Raw genomic sequence first — 16,250 nt, 5'->3', positions numbered from 1 at the left:
TTTTTTTTTTTTTTTTTTTTTTTTTTTTGTCTTTTTTGTCTTTTTCCGTGTCCGGCAACAGATCGCAACCCTCAGTGTTGCCCCCGTACCGGACCAGGGACCGGCAACGGGATTGCAAACCTCGGCGTTGCTCCCGCGCCTCGCTCAGCCAGTGAGCGGGAGCCGGTCCATATGTGGGATCCGAACCCTCGGGCGGGAGCGCCACCGCGCTTCCCAAGCGGCGCACTACCCAGTGCGCCACCGGGCCGGCCCAGACAAACCCAAGTTGAGGGGCATTCTACAAAATAACTGACCTATACTGTACTCTCCAAAATGTGAAGATCATGAAAAAGAGAGAAAGAGGAACTATTCCAAATAAAGGCAACTAAAGAAACATGACCTTTAAATTCAATGTGTAATCCTAAAGTGGACTCTGGACTAGAAAAAAAAAATCCCCCAAAAAAGAAATTAGTGGAACTACTGGCAAAATTTGAATTAGGTCTGTAGATTAGATAATAGCAATGTATGAGTGTTAATTTCCCAGTTTTGATCAATACACTGTGTTATTTTAGAAAATGTTTTTGTCTTTAGAAATTAGACACAAGTATTTGGCGGAGAAAGTGGCATCATGCCTACAAATTCCTCTCACATAGTTGAGGGGAAAAAGGTATACTTACAGAGAAAGAAATAATAAAGCTAACACCAAGGTCCAGGGTTGATCCCTGTACCGCCAGCGCCCCCCACCGCCCCCCTCAAAAGAAACGATAAAGAATTGGAGTAAAAATGTTAACATTTGAGGGATATGGGTGAAGGGTATAAGGGAATTCTTTGCACAACGTTTGCAACCTTTCTGCAATTCTGAAATTAGTTCAAAACAAAAGTTAAAAAGGTAAAAGAATGGGGAGGACACACTCAGTGGGTAGATACATTTTGCGCTTCACCTTTGCCATTCCCCCTGCCCAGAACAAGGATGCAGCGCTGGAGATGGAGCAACCAGCTTGTAACCACAAAGATGAGAGCTTTATGCCAAGGATGGCTGCACAGAAAGATTCCAGCTTAGATCCCAGATGGTGTCTTAGAGCCTCTTTATTTGTTCTGCACTGTCTACCTCTTGATTTATTTAAGACACTCTTTAGTTTGGTTTTCTGTTGCAGCACATAGTAATCAGAACTAAAATGGCAAAGTTAAGTAATCTGCCCAAGGCAACACAGTCCAAAAGTGGCAGGACTACAATGAAAACCCTGGTCTGTCCAGGTTTGCAAAGAAACCATGCCATGCTGGCTTCATGCTGAAACCCAGGCTTCTCTGTGTATGAAACCGGAATAAGAATTTCTAGCAGTCCAGAATGAGATGCACATGGGAGAGTACCTATGGCAGGGCCTGGCACAAGGGCAGAGATTCAAACATTTGCTGAATCGATAATTCCAAGCACAACTGTTTTTAGTATTCTGCTATACTGAGCTATTTCAAGTACTGAAAAAAAAGAAAGAAAAACTGTATTTATGTGGGTGTAATACTCTAGCTGCAGATATTAATCAGCAATTTCATTCAGTTTTTTGGATCTCTCTCACCACTCTGTCCCCTTGCTCTTCTTTCCCTCTTCTCTCCTTCACAGAAGCCTTTCTATCCTCTCTTTATCAATCAGTTCCTGCAGCTCCATCTCCCCCCAGAACATGGAGGGACTGAGTATGGATCCCCTGAGAAAAGCTCTCTGCAGAAAGTGGCTGATTCGGCTGCGGAAGGCAAGAATGAGACCACAGGAAGGGCCAACCTTCCCAGGTTGGCAGAAAAAAACTGCTGCGCCAGTGAGCCCTAGCCTCTGGTCGAAGCTGAGCAGCTACCCAGAGGCTGTGCTCTGAAAGCACCAGGCAGAAAGGTAAAGCCACAGGAAGGCACCGCACCCTGGTCAGGTCAACCCATCAGACAAGCCCCTGGGCTCTTCAGAAGGCGATAGGGATCGCGAATATATGTTCAATTGACGTGTTAAATATATCCTTTCACTGATTTGTTTTAAATGATATGAAATCCAAACCTTTTAAAAACAAAGATCCTTATATTTATTACACCATAAAATAAATACCAAAATAACAGTAGAGTAATTTTGCTCTGACCCAGATACTAGAACCAGACCTAGACAAGCAGCACCCTCACAGGGAGGAGACTGGCTGCTGCAATGACCTACTGAGACCTTGGATTCTGAGAAATTTAGTTGATACTACTCACATACTTGGGAGAGCGGAAGCACTTCCAGGACTTGGGTCTGGGTCACTTTGGGTCTCATACTCTGTTACCCTGCCCTGGAAAGGTCATGTGTGTATATTAGTAAAGGGGATGGGGTGAAAGTAGTAGGGAAGGCAAGTTGGAGCTCTTCTAGCTCTTTCTACCATCCACACCTAACAAGGTGTTTGAGAGATCCTGGGTAAGGTAGCATCAGGCAACAGAGTCAGGTCAAAGGGAAGACTTCTCTCCTTTGCCTCTCTATGCCCATGACCTTTCCATCTTCTGTCCCATCCATGGATTCCTGAGCTGCTGGCAGAGAATTATGTCCACACCCAACTTCCCTCTTCTTTCCTGAAACCACCTGCCTTTGCCAGTTCTGTACTCTTCACCTATCATCTGCAAATTACTTAGCCCATCCTTTTTGTGTGTATGTTTGTGAATTCGTTTTTATTGTGGTATAGGACATGGGTTGGGAAATGTAACTGGAGGTATGCCCTCCCACCAGGCAATGTCCGTTCTAATCTTCCTGGGATGATTTTTGAACCAACCCATTGTGATTATCTGCATGGTGTATTCACCAATCATAAGGTGAATGGGCACCTTATAGTCACTTTCACTGAAGAACTGGAATTGGTGGGGGGTGGGGGGGACTTTGGAAGTGTGGGCTGGCTTTAAAAAGGTCCAGATCAGCTACCATCTGCTGGCTTGGAGGCCCAGTCTTCCTTGACAGATTGTACTCTGATGTCAAGAGACAAACAACCCTGTCACACCCTTCCCCTACACATACTCACTTGGGCCATAAACTCAGGCAAATGAGATAGATCGGCTGCAACTTGCTCTGGGATCATGGCTTGCTGGTGAAGGTGGCAGTGACTATATAATAAATCATCTTAAGCTTCCATGGAATCTTGGCATTGGCCAATAATGTGAACTTCAAAGGCTTTGGTCTAGCTGTGAAATGGGACAGTAAAAACATCAATCCTATCCTAGCTACTCAGGACCTGCCTGTTCAGCTACCTGTGGAGAGACATTGTGTATGGGGAGATGACAGTCACATTCTCTACAGGGAGCAAGAATGCCAGGGCCTGGATCTCTTCCCTTGATAAATAGTTTCATAAAAAGTCCGTTGGAACTGAAAATATGATTTCCTAATTTAAGTATTTCATAAGTAAGCAATTCTATTTATTGTATTTTTTTTTTAATGGAAATACATCTAGACTATCTTTTTTTTTTTTTTTTTCCTTTTTGTCTTTTTTCGTGTCCGGCAACGGATCACAACCCTCAGTGTCGCGCCCGTACCGGACCGGGACCGGCAACGGGATCGCAACCCTCAGTGTTGCTCCCGCACCTCGCTCAGCCAGTGAGCGGGAACTGGTCTGTATGTGGGATCCGAACCCTCGGCAGGAGCGCCACCACGCTCCCAAGCAGCGCACTGTAGCAGTGCGCCACCGGGCCGGCCCTAGACTATCCTTTTTTTAAAGGGTGGAGATTTCAGGCTAGCCAGTTAGCTCAGCTGGCTAGAGTGAGGTGTTTGTTATAACACCAAGGTCTTCAAGGATTTGGATCCATGTACCAACCAACTGCCAAAACCAAAAAAAAAAAAAAAGCATAGATTACTTTGCAGATACAAATGCAATGCAATGTAAAATTACTTTTATTAAATAATGTAATGTGATCTTTTGAACCTCTTACAGAGCAATGGAACTGATGCTAGCAATATGCTAGTGGCACTGTTGGAAAAGTATTTTTCAAAAAAATTGGCAAGCAGTTAAATCTATTAGGGGATATAAACAGCATCTATTGTTTTTCCTATTCAGATAAACTTTCTCCTGGCACAATATTTCTATTTTCCTTTGAGGAGTGTCCCTGTTCCCCAGTTCTTGTGCTGTATGTTCTGAGATGATCCGAGGACTTCTACTACTTGCTTTAGAGGTGGGTGTGTGACTCAAGGCCAGTCAGAACATTTCAAACCCTGGACTATATGAACTGGCTCAACACACGGGTATGTGACCCACTCAAATTCAATGAGACACAAGTAGACTTTTGCTGGGACTATTAGGAGAACAGTTCGGAGTCGTCCTTGATGAACTCTAGGTACCAACAGCTGTCATGCTCCCCTATGGAGCCACAGAAAGAAACCAATGACAGCAGAGTCCAGAAATAGTGAAAGGCCAGATCCTGTGGGATTTGTCTCCATGCCCCAGACTAAGCCACCTCTGAAGTAACGGACTTTTCAGGAACATGAGCCAATAAAGTTAGGGTTGAGTACTATTACAGGGTAATATCTTTAAATGTTCAGTTGTTAAGAAATTGATGATACACACCAAAGATGATCTGGGTCTCCACTCTAACCTCTATTGAGCACTTACTATGTTTCAAGTACTAAGTACTATGAACATTAAAAGATATCTCATAAAATCCTAAAAACAACCACATGACCTCATAAGTAACAATTATTGTTCCTTTGGGAAAAGGTAGAGCAGGAACCTTGAACTCTAGAGCATGTGAGACACCTCAACTATTCCAAGTCCTTGCCTTGGTCACCTTTCATATCTCCAAAAAGACATGGCTGTCCAACATTTTAGTCTCTGAATCTTTTTGTTCAAATGAAATAGGAAGTATAAACAAATGTAGCAGAAGGGGGCCCAGAACCCTCCTTATATCCTCTCCTGAGGAATTCCTAGAGCTTTAAAAATATTTTGAAAAGAAGTTCATGGAACACAATAAGAAAGGATGAGGAATCCCTCTATATATTAATATGGAACAACCCCCGAGATATATTAAATGGGAAAAAGCAAGGTGTAGAACAGTGTATATAATGTGTTACATTTATCCATGTTACTAAAAAAAGAGAGAGGGATTATATACACATATTTGTATATCTGGAAGGATATACAGAATTGTTTATGTTGATTGCCTGGGTGGCCAAGGAGTGGTAGGGAGACATTTCACTATATACCCTTTTGTACTTTTTATTTGAACCATTTGAATGTATTTCCTGTGTAAAAGAAAAAAGAAGAAAACCACTGCATTAATGTAGTACATCTCAAAGCAAAATGAGCCGGCCATGGGGCAGTACAGATGGTTCCTGTAATGGGCTGAGATGTGATCCTTAAAATATAAGCCCTTTCTTCCGCAGATGTTTATTTTTACATATGATAAAAATTAATTATAAAGTTAGTCATTAAAGGCTTCCAAAATATTAATAAACTAAAATTAGCATGTTAATAAAACTTACTGAGAACTCTGATTCAGCCTCCACTCCATCATTGGCTGGCCTACAATCCTTAGCAACACTGCAGAATTTCTACTCCTATGCACACAAGTTGACAGTGGGAATTTCCTCATTTGGGGAATTCATTCATCCATTAAAGAGTTACCAAGTGCCTACTGTATGTCAGATACTGTGCTAAGCACTGGGGATAAAGCAATTTAAAAAAGGACTAAAATCCTTTAAAATTCTGGTTGGAGAAAAATACATAATAAACAAGATAAATATGTGAAATATACACTGTATTTCACTAATCCTATAATGCACATTTTCCTCCCATTTTATGAAATCTGAAACTGAACTTGGGATGTCTTTTGGTTTACAGCATCTTATAATAGGCAGGGTTTTGTTTTGTTTTTTTTTTTCTTTCTCTAAGGTACACTTCATGGCATAATAGATTTGATGAAATATTGGAAAATAGTGTATATGAGAGAATAGTGTATCAGACTCATAAGTGCAGCAGAGAAAAATAAGCAGAGCAGAGGAAGAAGGAGTATGGGGAGGTTGCAACTTAGAACAGTCAGGAAAGACCTATGTAACAGACTTAAAGAGGGTGGAGGGAGAGAGCCAGCCATACCTCGGCATGGATGGAGTAGCAAGCATTTGAAACACAGAATGAGTAAGTGCAAAAGCCTTAAAGGGGAGAAGCAAGTTTGAGAAACACCAAGGAAGCCAGTGGGCTAGAGTGGAGTGAATGAAAGGGAATGTAGTACAAGAGATGAGGTCAGGGAGAGAACAGAGGGGCCAGTTACATATGGACTTGTAGGCCACCTTTCTACTTAGTGCCTGGTCATTATCATTAGTCTAAAGAGGTAGGATAACGTAGTACATAAGAGCACAGGCTTTAAAGCCAGACTGACAGTTTATGCCAGCTCTGCCACTTCCCAGCTCTATGACACTGGTCAAGTTACTCTTTTTTTTCCCCATCTGTAAAACAGGGCTAATAACACTAACAGGGCTAATAACCCACTTCATAGGGTTGTTGTGAGGATTAAGTAAATTACTTTATGTAAAGCACTTTGAACAGAGCCTGGCAAATAAAGAGCACCATGTGTTTGATATTGTTATTATTGATTAGTCATGAATTTCGACTGCTGCTTCATCATTATCAACTTATTTTGCTGCTGTGTTTTCTGATTAGTGGATAGTAATGCATAATTGTATCAATGTTTTTAGACACTGATTTTCCAGTAACTAGTTGTTAAAAACCTATACATGATGTATTTCAAACATAAATTATCATTTCTTCTCATCTTCCTCAACAGGTACAGACAATGCTTCACCCCACCGCCAACCCTCAACTAAAAAACAATCTTGTGCAATGATATTTCAGTGTTTTTGGTGAATTTTCCACTAGAAAGTAAGAAAGGATAGGGAAAGTGGGCCACTGAAGAAAGCAATTTTTTAAAAACTGGATTTCAAACCAATAAATTTTGTCAGTTGTTCTGTTGTCAGATTTGGTTTAGGAAAAGAAAAATCATCCAAATTTTGGATTATGTGTATTTTAATGATTCATGGTATTATTGTCCTAAATGCTTAGATTCATGAAAGTTAGAAGTATAATAGTATAAGACAGGCACTCATAATTTTTTCATGATTTCTCTTCCTTTATTTATTTAAAAAATGGCTCTTTTTTTTGTGAGCTGGTTGTAAAAAATGGTTCTTGATCATCCATCATGTTAAGGAAAGTATGCTAAATGATTAAAGAGTACAAACAGGAATAAGACATGGTCCCTGACTTTTCTCTATAAAATCAGGGGAAGTGGATTAATACATAACCCTCTTCCTCTTAAATAAGAAGTCCACTTCATGGGTGTTCCATAGTGATGATGCTTCTGCTCCCCTTTCAGACCCTAACTGGGGGACAAATTAGCCACTGCACCCTCTCTGCCTCCTCTTGAGGCTGGAAGTAGGGAGCAGTTCCACTCATTCTCAGACACTAGAACAGAGGCAAGGCTGAGGCCAGAGAATTTGGGGGACTCTACTGTCATCACCTCTGCACCCAACTGTCTATCTCTCCCATCCATCGTCCTTCCTGCCCAGGGGATGCTTTTAGGAAAGAAAACAGGTCAAATGAAGGGAAAACTCATAGGAAGCTGTTCTACTATACTTATCAAAATTTAAAACAAAAAAGGACATTTTGGCATGGCTAGTGCCTTAAAACAACTTTGCTAAAATGTCCAGGCACTGTTGTTTATCACCAAATTATAGGAGTAATAGGTATCTGTGAGCCCTACTCCATCTCAGAGCCTCATCCCTGATGATGGGGTGGAGTGGGTGGGACTCAGGGAAGAGGTGAGGTGAAGTTCAACGAGGGACTGGGTGAGGCTCTTTGCACACATTACTCAGTAATAAAAATGCTGAGTATTTACTGGTTATTTTAGGCTGCAACAAAATGCCCCTATGGAAAATGTCTGAAGTAAAATGTCAAGTGCACACATTATTTTTGGCAGTATGACCCCACCATTCTCCAAGTCATCCAGGCTTAAAACCTTGGAACTAGGAAGTAAATTTTCACCATAGCCTTTGTGTTATGTGTCCTCTACAATTCCACTTTACAGATGAAAAAAGTCTTCTTCTCAGCATAATATTCATATATTACATGGCTGGCTGGTCAGCTCAGTTGGTTAGAGTGCAGTGCTGATAACACCAAAGTCCAGAGTTTGGTTCTCCAAACCCTCCAGCCGCCAAAAAAAAAAGGTTCATATACTTTTTCAATGATTTATTCATTTATCCATCCACATCACTTTTCATGACAAAGTGGTAAGTAACAGAGATACAAAAATGAATAACATAGTCCTGTCCTTAACGGTTCGGTTTAACAAGCGTTTATTGAGTTCTCACCATATATTAATAACTGCAAAGTGCTAGCATATACATATGCGCCGAGATTTCCGGGAAAGCTTTCATGAAATGATGCCAGAGTTGAATCTTAAGGAACTAGCAGGAGTTTGCTTGATAAAAAGAAGGGAAGGTAAGGGCATATCCAAGCATGAGAAACATGCTTTCTCATGTTTCTCACGTGACAAGCTGGAAAGGTAGGCAGGAGCCAGATCATAACATAAACACAACAGATCATAACAAATTATGGAGAGAATGGGGAACCACTGGAGGATTTTAAGAAGAGGACTGACGGGAACAGATGTTTTGCTGCTGTTAGGCTCAGCCAAGGGTGGATTGGAGAATGGACTGGAGGCAAGCCAGGGCTGAATGCAGACAAACTAGTTAGGAGGCTATTGTTGTAATCTTAGTCCGAAATGATGAGAAGAACATAAACCATGTCAGAGGCAGAGAGGATGGAGAGCAGAGGACCTACTTGAGAAATATTCTATAAGTAAAAATGATTGGACTTGACTATTGATTGGACATGTGGGGGTGGAAAGCCAGAATCTAAGATTCTTCTCAGCTTCCTCCTTCTGGCTTAGACAATTATTTGGATAATGGTAATATTGAGCATGGCAAGGCACTCAGTAGAAAAAGCATATTGATTTTTTTTTCTTTAAGGGAGGCTGGGGAAGATAGTAAGTTTAATTTAAATGTTGAATCTGAGACATACAGGGAATCCAACTGGAGAAGTGCATGAATCAGTTAGCTAACTAGACCCTGCGCTTTTTAGTTTCAAAAAATATACAAGACTATTCCAGAAGCATGTGTACCTGGCAAACTCATTTCGAAAGAAACAGGCATACCGATTTTTTAAAATGATATTTTGCACGTTAAGGAAAAACACTGAAAATGCAGGGGTTGAAAGTTGATAACAAAACTTATTATTCTACTCGCTGCCAAACTGACACTGAAGAACAATTTATTTCTCTAGTAAGCTAAATGCAAGGTTTAATGGGTTTCCTTCTCACAACCCTTGAAAATAGCTGTGTACCTGGTTTTTAGATTTAGGAATTCCTTTTAGCTGGATTGAAGAGCAAGAGCTGAGAAATGCGCCCTCCAGTGGCAGCGGAATGAGGGGTCTCTAGCACCCTTTCTAGCACCAAACAAAGCCCTGTGAAGAAATGCAATTTACAGGGATCATTAAAGCCACAATGCTCTCACTGCGATCTAGCAAAACCCTCCCAGGGGCCGGGACCCCTTACCTGTCACTTCGGCCGAAGAAAAATTTGACTCGCGACTCAACAAAATAAGACCCCAGGTTTGATAGCTTGCAGTAAGTCCCGCTCGGCGACAATTAAACACTCTGCAAGCCAAAACGCGTAGTCTAATCAGATCCTCTCCAGCCTTAAGGGCCGGGCTTCGACCACGTGGGAGGCCGTGGCCAGCAGGAGCGATCCGCGAAAGCTGGAGTAGAGGGCCGATCCTTGCGGCGGGAGGCGGGACCTGCTCAGTGGGCGGGGCTTGGGCGGACCTCACCACGGGGTTCCTCTCGCCTCTTCTCCCCTTTTGCCTTCGCCCTTCGAGCAGCCACGTAATGCCACGTCCCCGCGCATGCGCATCTCGGCCGGCGGTGGCGGCTGTTTCCGGGCTTAGGAAGCTGGAGCGGCCGCCGGGCAGGAGGCGCTGGTGGCGGCGGCCGTGGTGTGCAGAGTGCGGGCTTAGGGGCCTGGCTCTGCGGAGTGGGGGGAAGTTGTCCTCTTTTCTTTCCCGAAGGGGCCAGTAAAGCCGGTGACTGAGCGGCAAGATGAATTTCCTCCGCGGGGTAATGGGGGGTCAGAGTGCCGGACCCCAGCACACAGAAGCCGAGACGGTGAGACGAGCGGCGGGTCCGGGACTTGGGAAGGGTCCGGACGGGGACGGACGACTCGGGGGCCCGGAAGTCACCTCCCGCGCACCACCGTGTGTTAGGGATCCACATGCCACCTCCCCTTTGCCTTCCTTCCTCTCCTGAAACCCCCGAGTTAATCCCTCACTTCCCCGGTGGAGACCCCACCGCGGCGGCTCTGTCGGGCGGACAGCGGCAGCGCCCCGCAGCTCCGCAGGCCCCGCAGCTCCGGTGAGCAGGGTGGTACCTGCCGGGAAGAGACGGATCCGGGGCAGAGGTGGCCCAACCTGTCTCCCACACCCCTCGGGGCCGCGGACCCCTCCCTCCTTCCCTTTCGTCTGTGACTCCACTGGCCGAGCGGAGCCTGAAGTCCTGCTCCCTCTCTCGCATCCTGAAATGGGGGCATTGGGGAAGACTGCAAGTAGGTTTAGAACCCAGTTGGCGAGAGCATGTGCCTAAGAATAAAGTTATATTCTTTGCGATACAAAGCCACCTGCTTCTGTTCCATCAACTGGAATGACAGTCGTTCTGCCTGGTGGTATTAGTTCAGACCCCACTTTGGGGGCTCACGCAAATATATGTCGTTTAGCAAATACTCGCTTGGATGTTGTTGAGATTTTTCGCTCTCAAACCTCTTTGGGGACACATCTCCCGTTTTTCGTCGGAACTCGTAATGACACGATTTACGGTGTCATTTTAAAAAAAAAATTGTTAGCCACTGAAGACAGTATTCAATAGTTGCTTAAATTTTAGGAATAGGATAAACTTACTTTGGAATTTGGTTAATGTCTAATGGAAATGAGGGTGTATGACTTTGTTTAAAATAAACTTTTTATTTGAGAATAATTTTATACCTCCAGAAAAGTGACCAAGTACTACATTTTAAAGGTAAACTTTGGACAGTATTTAGAGACATAACTTTATTACTGGGATCCTGAAGAGTAATAATAGCTCTCGTTTGTCAAGTTCTTACCTTCTGCTAGGTACTATGCTGAGCTCTTTATATTCCGCATTCGCCTTTAATCTTTAACTGCCTTGCAAGATAGGTGATACTGTCCTCACTTTACAAATGAAGAAATGAGGCTAAGAGAGGTGAAGTAACTTGTCCAAGGTCACACTGCTAATAATAATAGAGCCTGAAAGCTGGTGAATCTGTTTCCTTTATTTGAAAATCAGGAGATCTCTCTTTCTCTCACACATGATATTTGGCTTCACTTGTCCATACCCTCATGGCAGCAAGGTAGCCAAGCTGCCTTATGAGAAGAAGACCATGTTTTCTCCAGATTACCATAGTCATAACCCACCTCTTACAGCTCTTGTTCATTTATTTTGTCTGGTATTTTGAGACATCAGGTTTTGAAGTGTGTTTTATTAGAGCTTGCTTTGGAGTTAGACCTTGATTTGAATCCTGGCCTTCCACCCCTAATTGGATTGGACGGATAAGAGATGGGTAGTATCCTCTAAGTAACATGAGGAAAATGCCTGCTCTTCAGGGTGGAATGAAGATTAAGTGAATTAGGAAATAGAGCCTAGCACTTTGTAGATGCTCAATAAAGGTTAGTTTTTACTACATGTGGGTTAGAGAAAGAATAACCTTTCTTTTTTGTTGTTATAGTTGGCCTTGTCACAGTGACTTCTGTAGAAAAGATAGTATAGAATTCATAGAGTCGAGGATTTTAAAGCTGGAAGGCCCCTTACAGATCATCCAGGTCAAGCTTCATTTTACAGGCACAGAACACTAAATCAGTTTGCACAATATTGCGGAGTTTGGACTAGAACACTTTGATCTTGCCACTGTGAGTGGAACAACATAGTGTTTATATCATGATTTTAAAAATGAAGCTTGAGTATCTCTTGTGTATGTTGTATACATAAACTGAAAGGAAAGTGAGGGTTCTTATTCTTGCCTAACTTTGATGTGTATGCTCAAAATTGTAAAAGTAATTTGTCTTCTGAAGAGACTTAATTTATAGTATGAATAAAACATTTTTCACCATCTCATTCCATCAGGAAGTACAACAAGTCTGAAGGGTCGTAGGTCACTAATTTAGAGGTATTTATAGAGCATCCATGCAGTGTGTAGTACAATATTAGATGTTTTAATTGGTTATTTGATCTGGCCTGGATATTTAAGTTGCTAGAATTTGGAACCTCTGATTTCTATATTATCATTTAGTTTTTTCGGTTTTTCCATTTCTGCAAAATTAAATTTTTTTCATTGTGATTTTACATCTTTCTTGCTTCTCTCATCTTTTTCCAATAGAAGGCCTCTTTTTTGTCTGAATTCTACCTGTCCTTCAGATCCATCATTAGTGCCTTCCCTAGTATGCACCTCTAACTTTTCCCCCACCAAATTACAGATAATCTTTTTCCCCTTTGCATTTTAACTAGATTGTGGGTTTTTTGTATCGAGTACCCTGGAGTGGGATGAATAGGTTGTTAGGTTCTTTAGTTGTAATGATTCAGGTGCAGAAGAATGTCAAGATAGTTGTTTTATTGAATACATAGATGTGTTTCTCTGTCCTAAGTTCCCTTCAATTTGTTTTCTTTTAAACTAAGTTTTAGGTTATGCCATGAAACTTTTGTTAAAAGAAATAGGTTATGTATTGGGAACTGACAAAAAGTTTATTTAAAGAAAACAAGATTTTTCATTATATTTAAATTCTAAATCTTTCTGCCGTGTGTGTGTGTGTGTGTGTGTGTGTGTGTGTGTGTGTGTGTGTGTGTGTGTGATCTCTTCTAGACTCTTAAAGTTAAAATGTCTTAAGGGCAGGGTTCATACTTTTTTTTGATTGCTGGTCGGTAGGGGGAATCCAAACCCCTTGACTCTAACCAACTGATCTAACCAACCAACCCAATATTTTAATTTTTGTTTTTCCATGGTAGTAGAACCTCAATAAATATTTGTAAGATGAATTAATTATAGTTTTATTTGCAAGAAATTACAGATACGTAGTCACAACAACTTGCAAACTACTAAGAACTAAAACAGTACTTCTGAAAGACTGTAGGAATCAGTTCTCAAATGAGTGAAGTCTGCTGTGTCAGACTTTTTACCCAGGGATTTTTCAGATTTACTAAATGCTTTTCTGCTTTTTGTTATTAAACTTCTTTTAATGTGTGAGAGTTATATGAAAGGTCTTCAAAAAGTTCATGGAAAGATTCGTGTTATCTTTCAATTCTGTTTTTCCATGAACTTTTTGAAATACCCCCATATTATTGGTTGTATAGTACCTAGTTTTTCATGTTCTAAGTTAAAAGTAATTTTGGATAGTATTAAGATATTCTTCAGAACCAGTCATGTAGTAAATATTTGTGTTTGTATCATAGGATACTGGATATTTTAAATCCAAAATTTCATCCACATTAAACTTTTTATGTTTTAGAGTCAAGTACTTTTTAATTTGATTTTTCTGTTTTACTTGAGGTAGAAAAATTCACTGATTTCTGATAATTGAAGCCTCCTTAGCCTTGACATATTTTTTTGGATGCAAGTAAATTCTTACAGGAAAAATCCTACTCATGCTTTTGAATGCTCATAAATGCTTAGTTTTACATTTGCCTTCCAACTAGTATATTTTTTGAAAGGTTGTTTCTCAGAAATTCCAAGAGAAATGTTAACTACATTTGATGATAAATCATAGGGGCATTTTCTGTTCTCAGGTTGGCTCCTGAGGCATGAAAGTTGCTAAAGTCTAGTTAAAGTGTACAGAAGTACTATATTGTTATGGTGTCTCTTTTCGGATGAAACTTTGATCAGCTGGCTCAGAAAGCAAAAGGGCTAACTATACTTCTATTAATAAAAATTGTTATTAAGGACTGTGGGCTTAAATTTAGACATAGTTTTGGTTTGGTCAAGCATATTTTATACCATGTTATAAATGTGTAGTCCGAAACTCCTATTTGGGTTGATGTTTCATATTCTACATTAATAACAAGGTCCGTGTCATAACTGGAATGTGTTTTCTCACTTGGCCTGTCTTCTAATAATAGTGTCAGAGAAAACAATAATAATTTGTGTTTTGATCACTTATGTATCCAAGCAAAGATGTCTTTTATTCTCTTTTTACGTAGTGTCTATTAAATACTACATGGCTTTTTTGAAGGTTAATTATGTAGATTATTTAGAGTCATTTAAACATGCTAGAATCCTTTAAATTTTATGTGCCCTAGCATTACCATGGTATGTTTCTTTTTTTTTCCTCCCCAAGGTATGTTTTAAAGAATGTGAATAGATGTCCTTGAAAAAAGAATTTTGTCACTGAAAAAGTATGGGATCAAAAGCAAAAGAAAAAAATGTCTAATATTTATACAACGTTTGGTATACAGGCACTGTATTATATTTTTAGATATTTTTAAAATAGAGACATAAAGTAAGCTGTGTTTCCCAGATTTATTTGACCAGATCCTTTTTTTCCTCCAGGAAACTTCGTGAGTCTAGTATTTTGAGAAACATACTTAGGGAAAAATTGTCCTAGAGGATACATTTTTTTAAAGGGATGCTACATTTTAGAAGTCCTCCATTATCATCAGCTTTATAGAGTTCATGAAGTGTTGCCCATTTGAATATTTAAAAGATAAAATAATTCTGATGCCTTATGGTTTGAGAAGTAATTATCACACTTGAATCAATTATCTTTTAGGAGAGAATGTAAGATTTCCTTGTACAAGTATAAATTTGTTGATAGCAAATACTGTTTCTCTTTCTTTTTATGTGTTTACCTTTTATTATTTTTACTGCCTTGTACTCTGCTTTTTGTCTATTGTGGATACCGTAGAAAATTTATGCTTATTACCTCAGGCAGAAATACCATAAACATTTCTTTTTTTTTTTTTCCCATGGCTGGCTGGCCCCCATAAACATTCTTTGTATAGAAAGTTATTCACCTTTAATTTGAAATCTTTTGTAGCATTAGATTTTGAGAGGCTAGCATTTGTGATAAGTTATTTGATAGATAAGTTTCATTATGATCTCTTGCTTAAAAGAATGTCCTTTTGAAAAGTGTAGTTCATTTCTTGGAGAAAGCATGGAGAATAAATGAACCAATGAATAAATGAAGTGGTATTTGTCCTATATTACCTTGGCTGACTTTTAGTTAGTTGGAATGGAAATGGATTGTGTTGTATTCATCCTCAGAGACTTGTGTTTGACTTTGTCGTGTTCCTACATCTTTTTTTAGATTATAATAATTTAGGTCATAAGATTTGCTTTTGCTTTTTTTAATGAAGTCTTATCAGTTATAGAGTTCAATTTATTTATTTATTTGGCAGCTGGCTGGTGCCTAGAATTCAATTTAAATCGAATTGAATCTGGCTGTTTTTTGTTTTATAAAACATTAATATTTTTTATTTCATTAAAACTTTATAAATGAATTGCCTATTGGTTACCATGAATTATTTTAGTCCTATAGTAGGTTGGAAGTTCTGTCTTAGGAACAGAACTATGTTTTAAGCATCATGATGGCAAGGTTATATAATAAAATTAAATTAGTATTAGGTGCTTGATAAATATTTGAATAAATGATGGAATGGTTTAATGGTTAGAGTTTTTTTTTTTTTTTCCTTTTGTCTTTTTTCGTGACCAGCAACGGATCGCGACCCTCAGTGTTGCGCCCGTACCAGGCCGGGACTGGCAACGGGATCGCAACCCTCGGTGTTGCGCCCGCACCTCGCTCAGCCAGTGAGCGGCCGATCTGTATGTGGGATCCGAACCCTCGGCGGGAGAGCTGCTGCGCTCCCAAGCGGCGCACTGTAGCAGTGCGCCACCGGGCCGGCCCTTAATGGTTAGAGTTTTAATTGCCATTCCTGTCTTTCATTTTTGCATGACAGTCTAGTAGTTACTGAACACTAAAAAAAAAAGGGGAAAAAAGGACTTTTATTAGATGACTTTTTATTGAGAAAATATGAATGCTGCAAATTGTATTATGCCGGTTTCTTTAGATTTTAAGCGTACCTTCACCATCCTAGTTTTATGCTGTCTTTTCTCTCTTTTTACATTATAATTTTGATTGTGCCCAGTTTACCAATTGTTAGTGGTATTTGTCCTTTTCATGTTTTGCTTGGTAAGTG

The 16,250-nt window shown here is 40.3% G+C and overlaps 2 protein-coding genes across 2 annotated transcripts in view; one reads left to right on the top strand and one right to left on the bottom strand.

Moving 5' to 3' along the window:
- The window catches only part of G3BP2 (GTPase activating protein (SH3 domain) binding protein 2), a 73,152-nt gene extending 63,494 nt beyond the window's left edge, over positions 1-9,658 (bottom strand). The window contains exons 1-2 of the mRNA XM_008567302.1: positions 9,559-9,658; positions 9,348-9,467 (exon numbers count right to left, since the gene is read on the bottom strand). The gene's annotated coding sequence lies outside the window, so the exon portion shown is untranslated. The remainder of the gene's footprint in view (positions 1-9,347; positions 9,468-9,558) is intronic.
- Positions 9,659-9,804: 146 nt separating this feature from the next.
- USO1 (USO1 vesicle transport factor) overlaps positions 9,805-16,250 on the top strand; it is a 70,086-nt gene continuing 63,640 nt past the window's right edge. The window contains exon 1 of the mRNA XM_008567299.1: positions 9,805-10,166. Within this exon, the coding sequence (XP_008565521.1) occupies positions 10,101-10,166 (66 nt within the window). The 5' untranslated portion in view covers positions 9,805-10,100. The remainder of the gene's footprint in view (positions 10,167-16,250) is intronic.

This window comes from Galeopterus variegatus, unplaced genomic scaffold (assembly GCF_000696425.1).
Source record: "Galeopterus variegatus unplaced genomic scaffold, G_variegatus-3.0.2 Scaffold309, whole genome shotgun sequence".
Lineage (NCBI taxonomy): Eukaryota > Metazoa > Chordata > Mammalia > Dermoptera > Cynocephalidae > Galeopterus > Galeopterus variegatus.
Note: the sequence above shows the minus strand (reverse complement) of the source record. Positions and strands in the feature narration are given on the sequence as shown.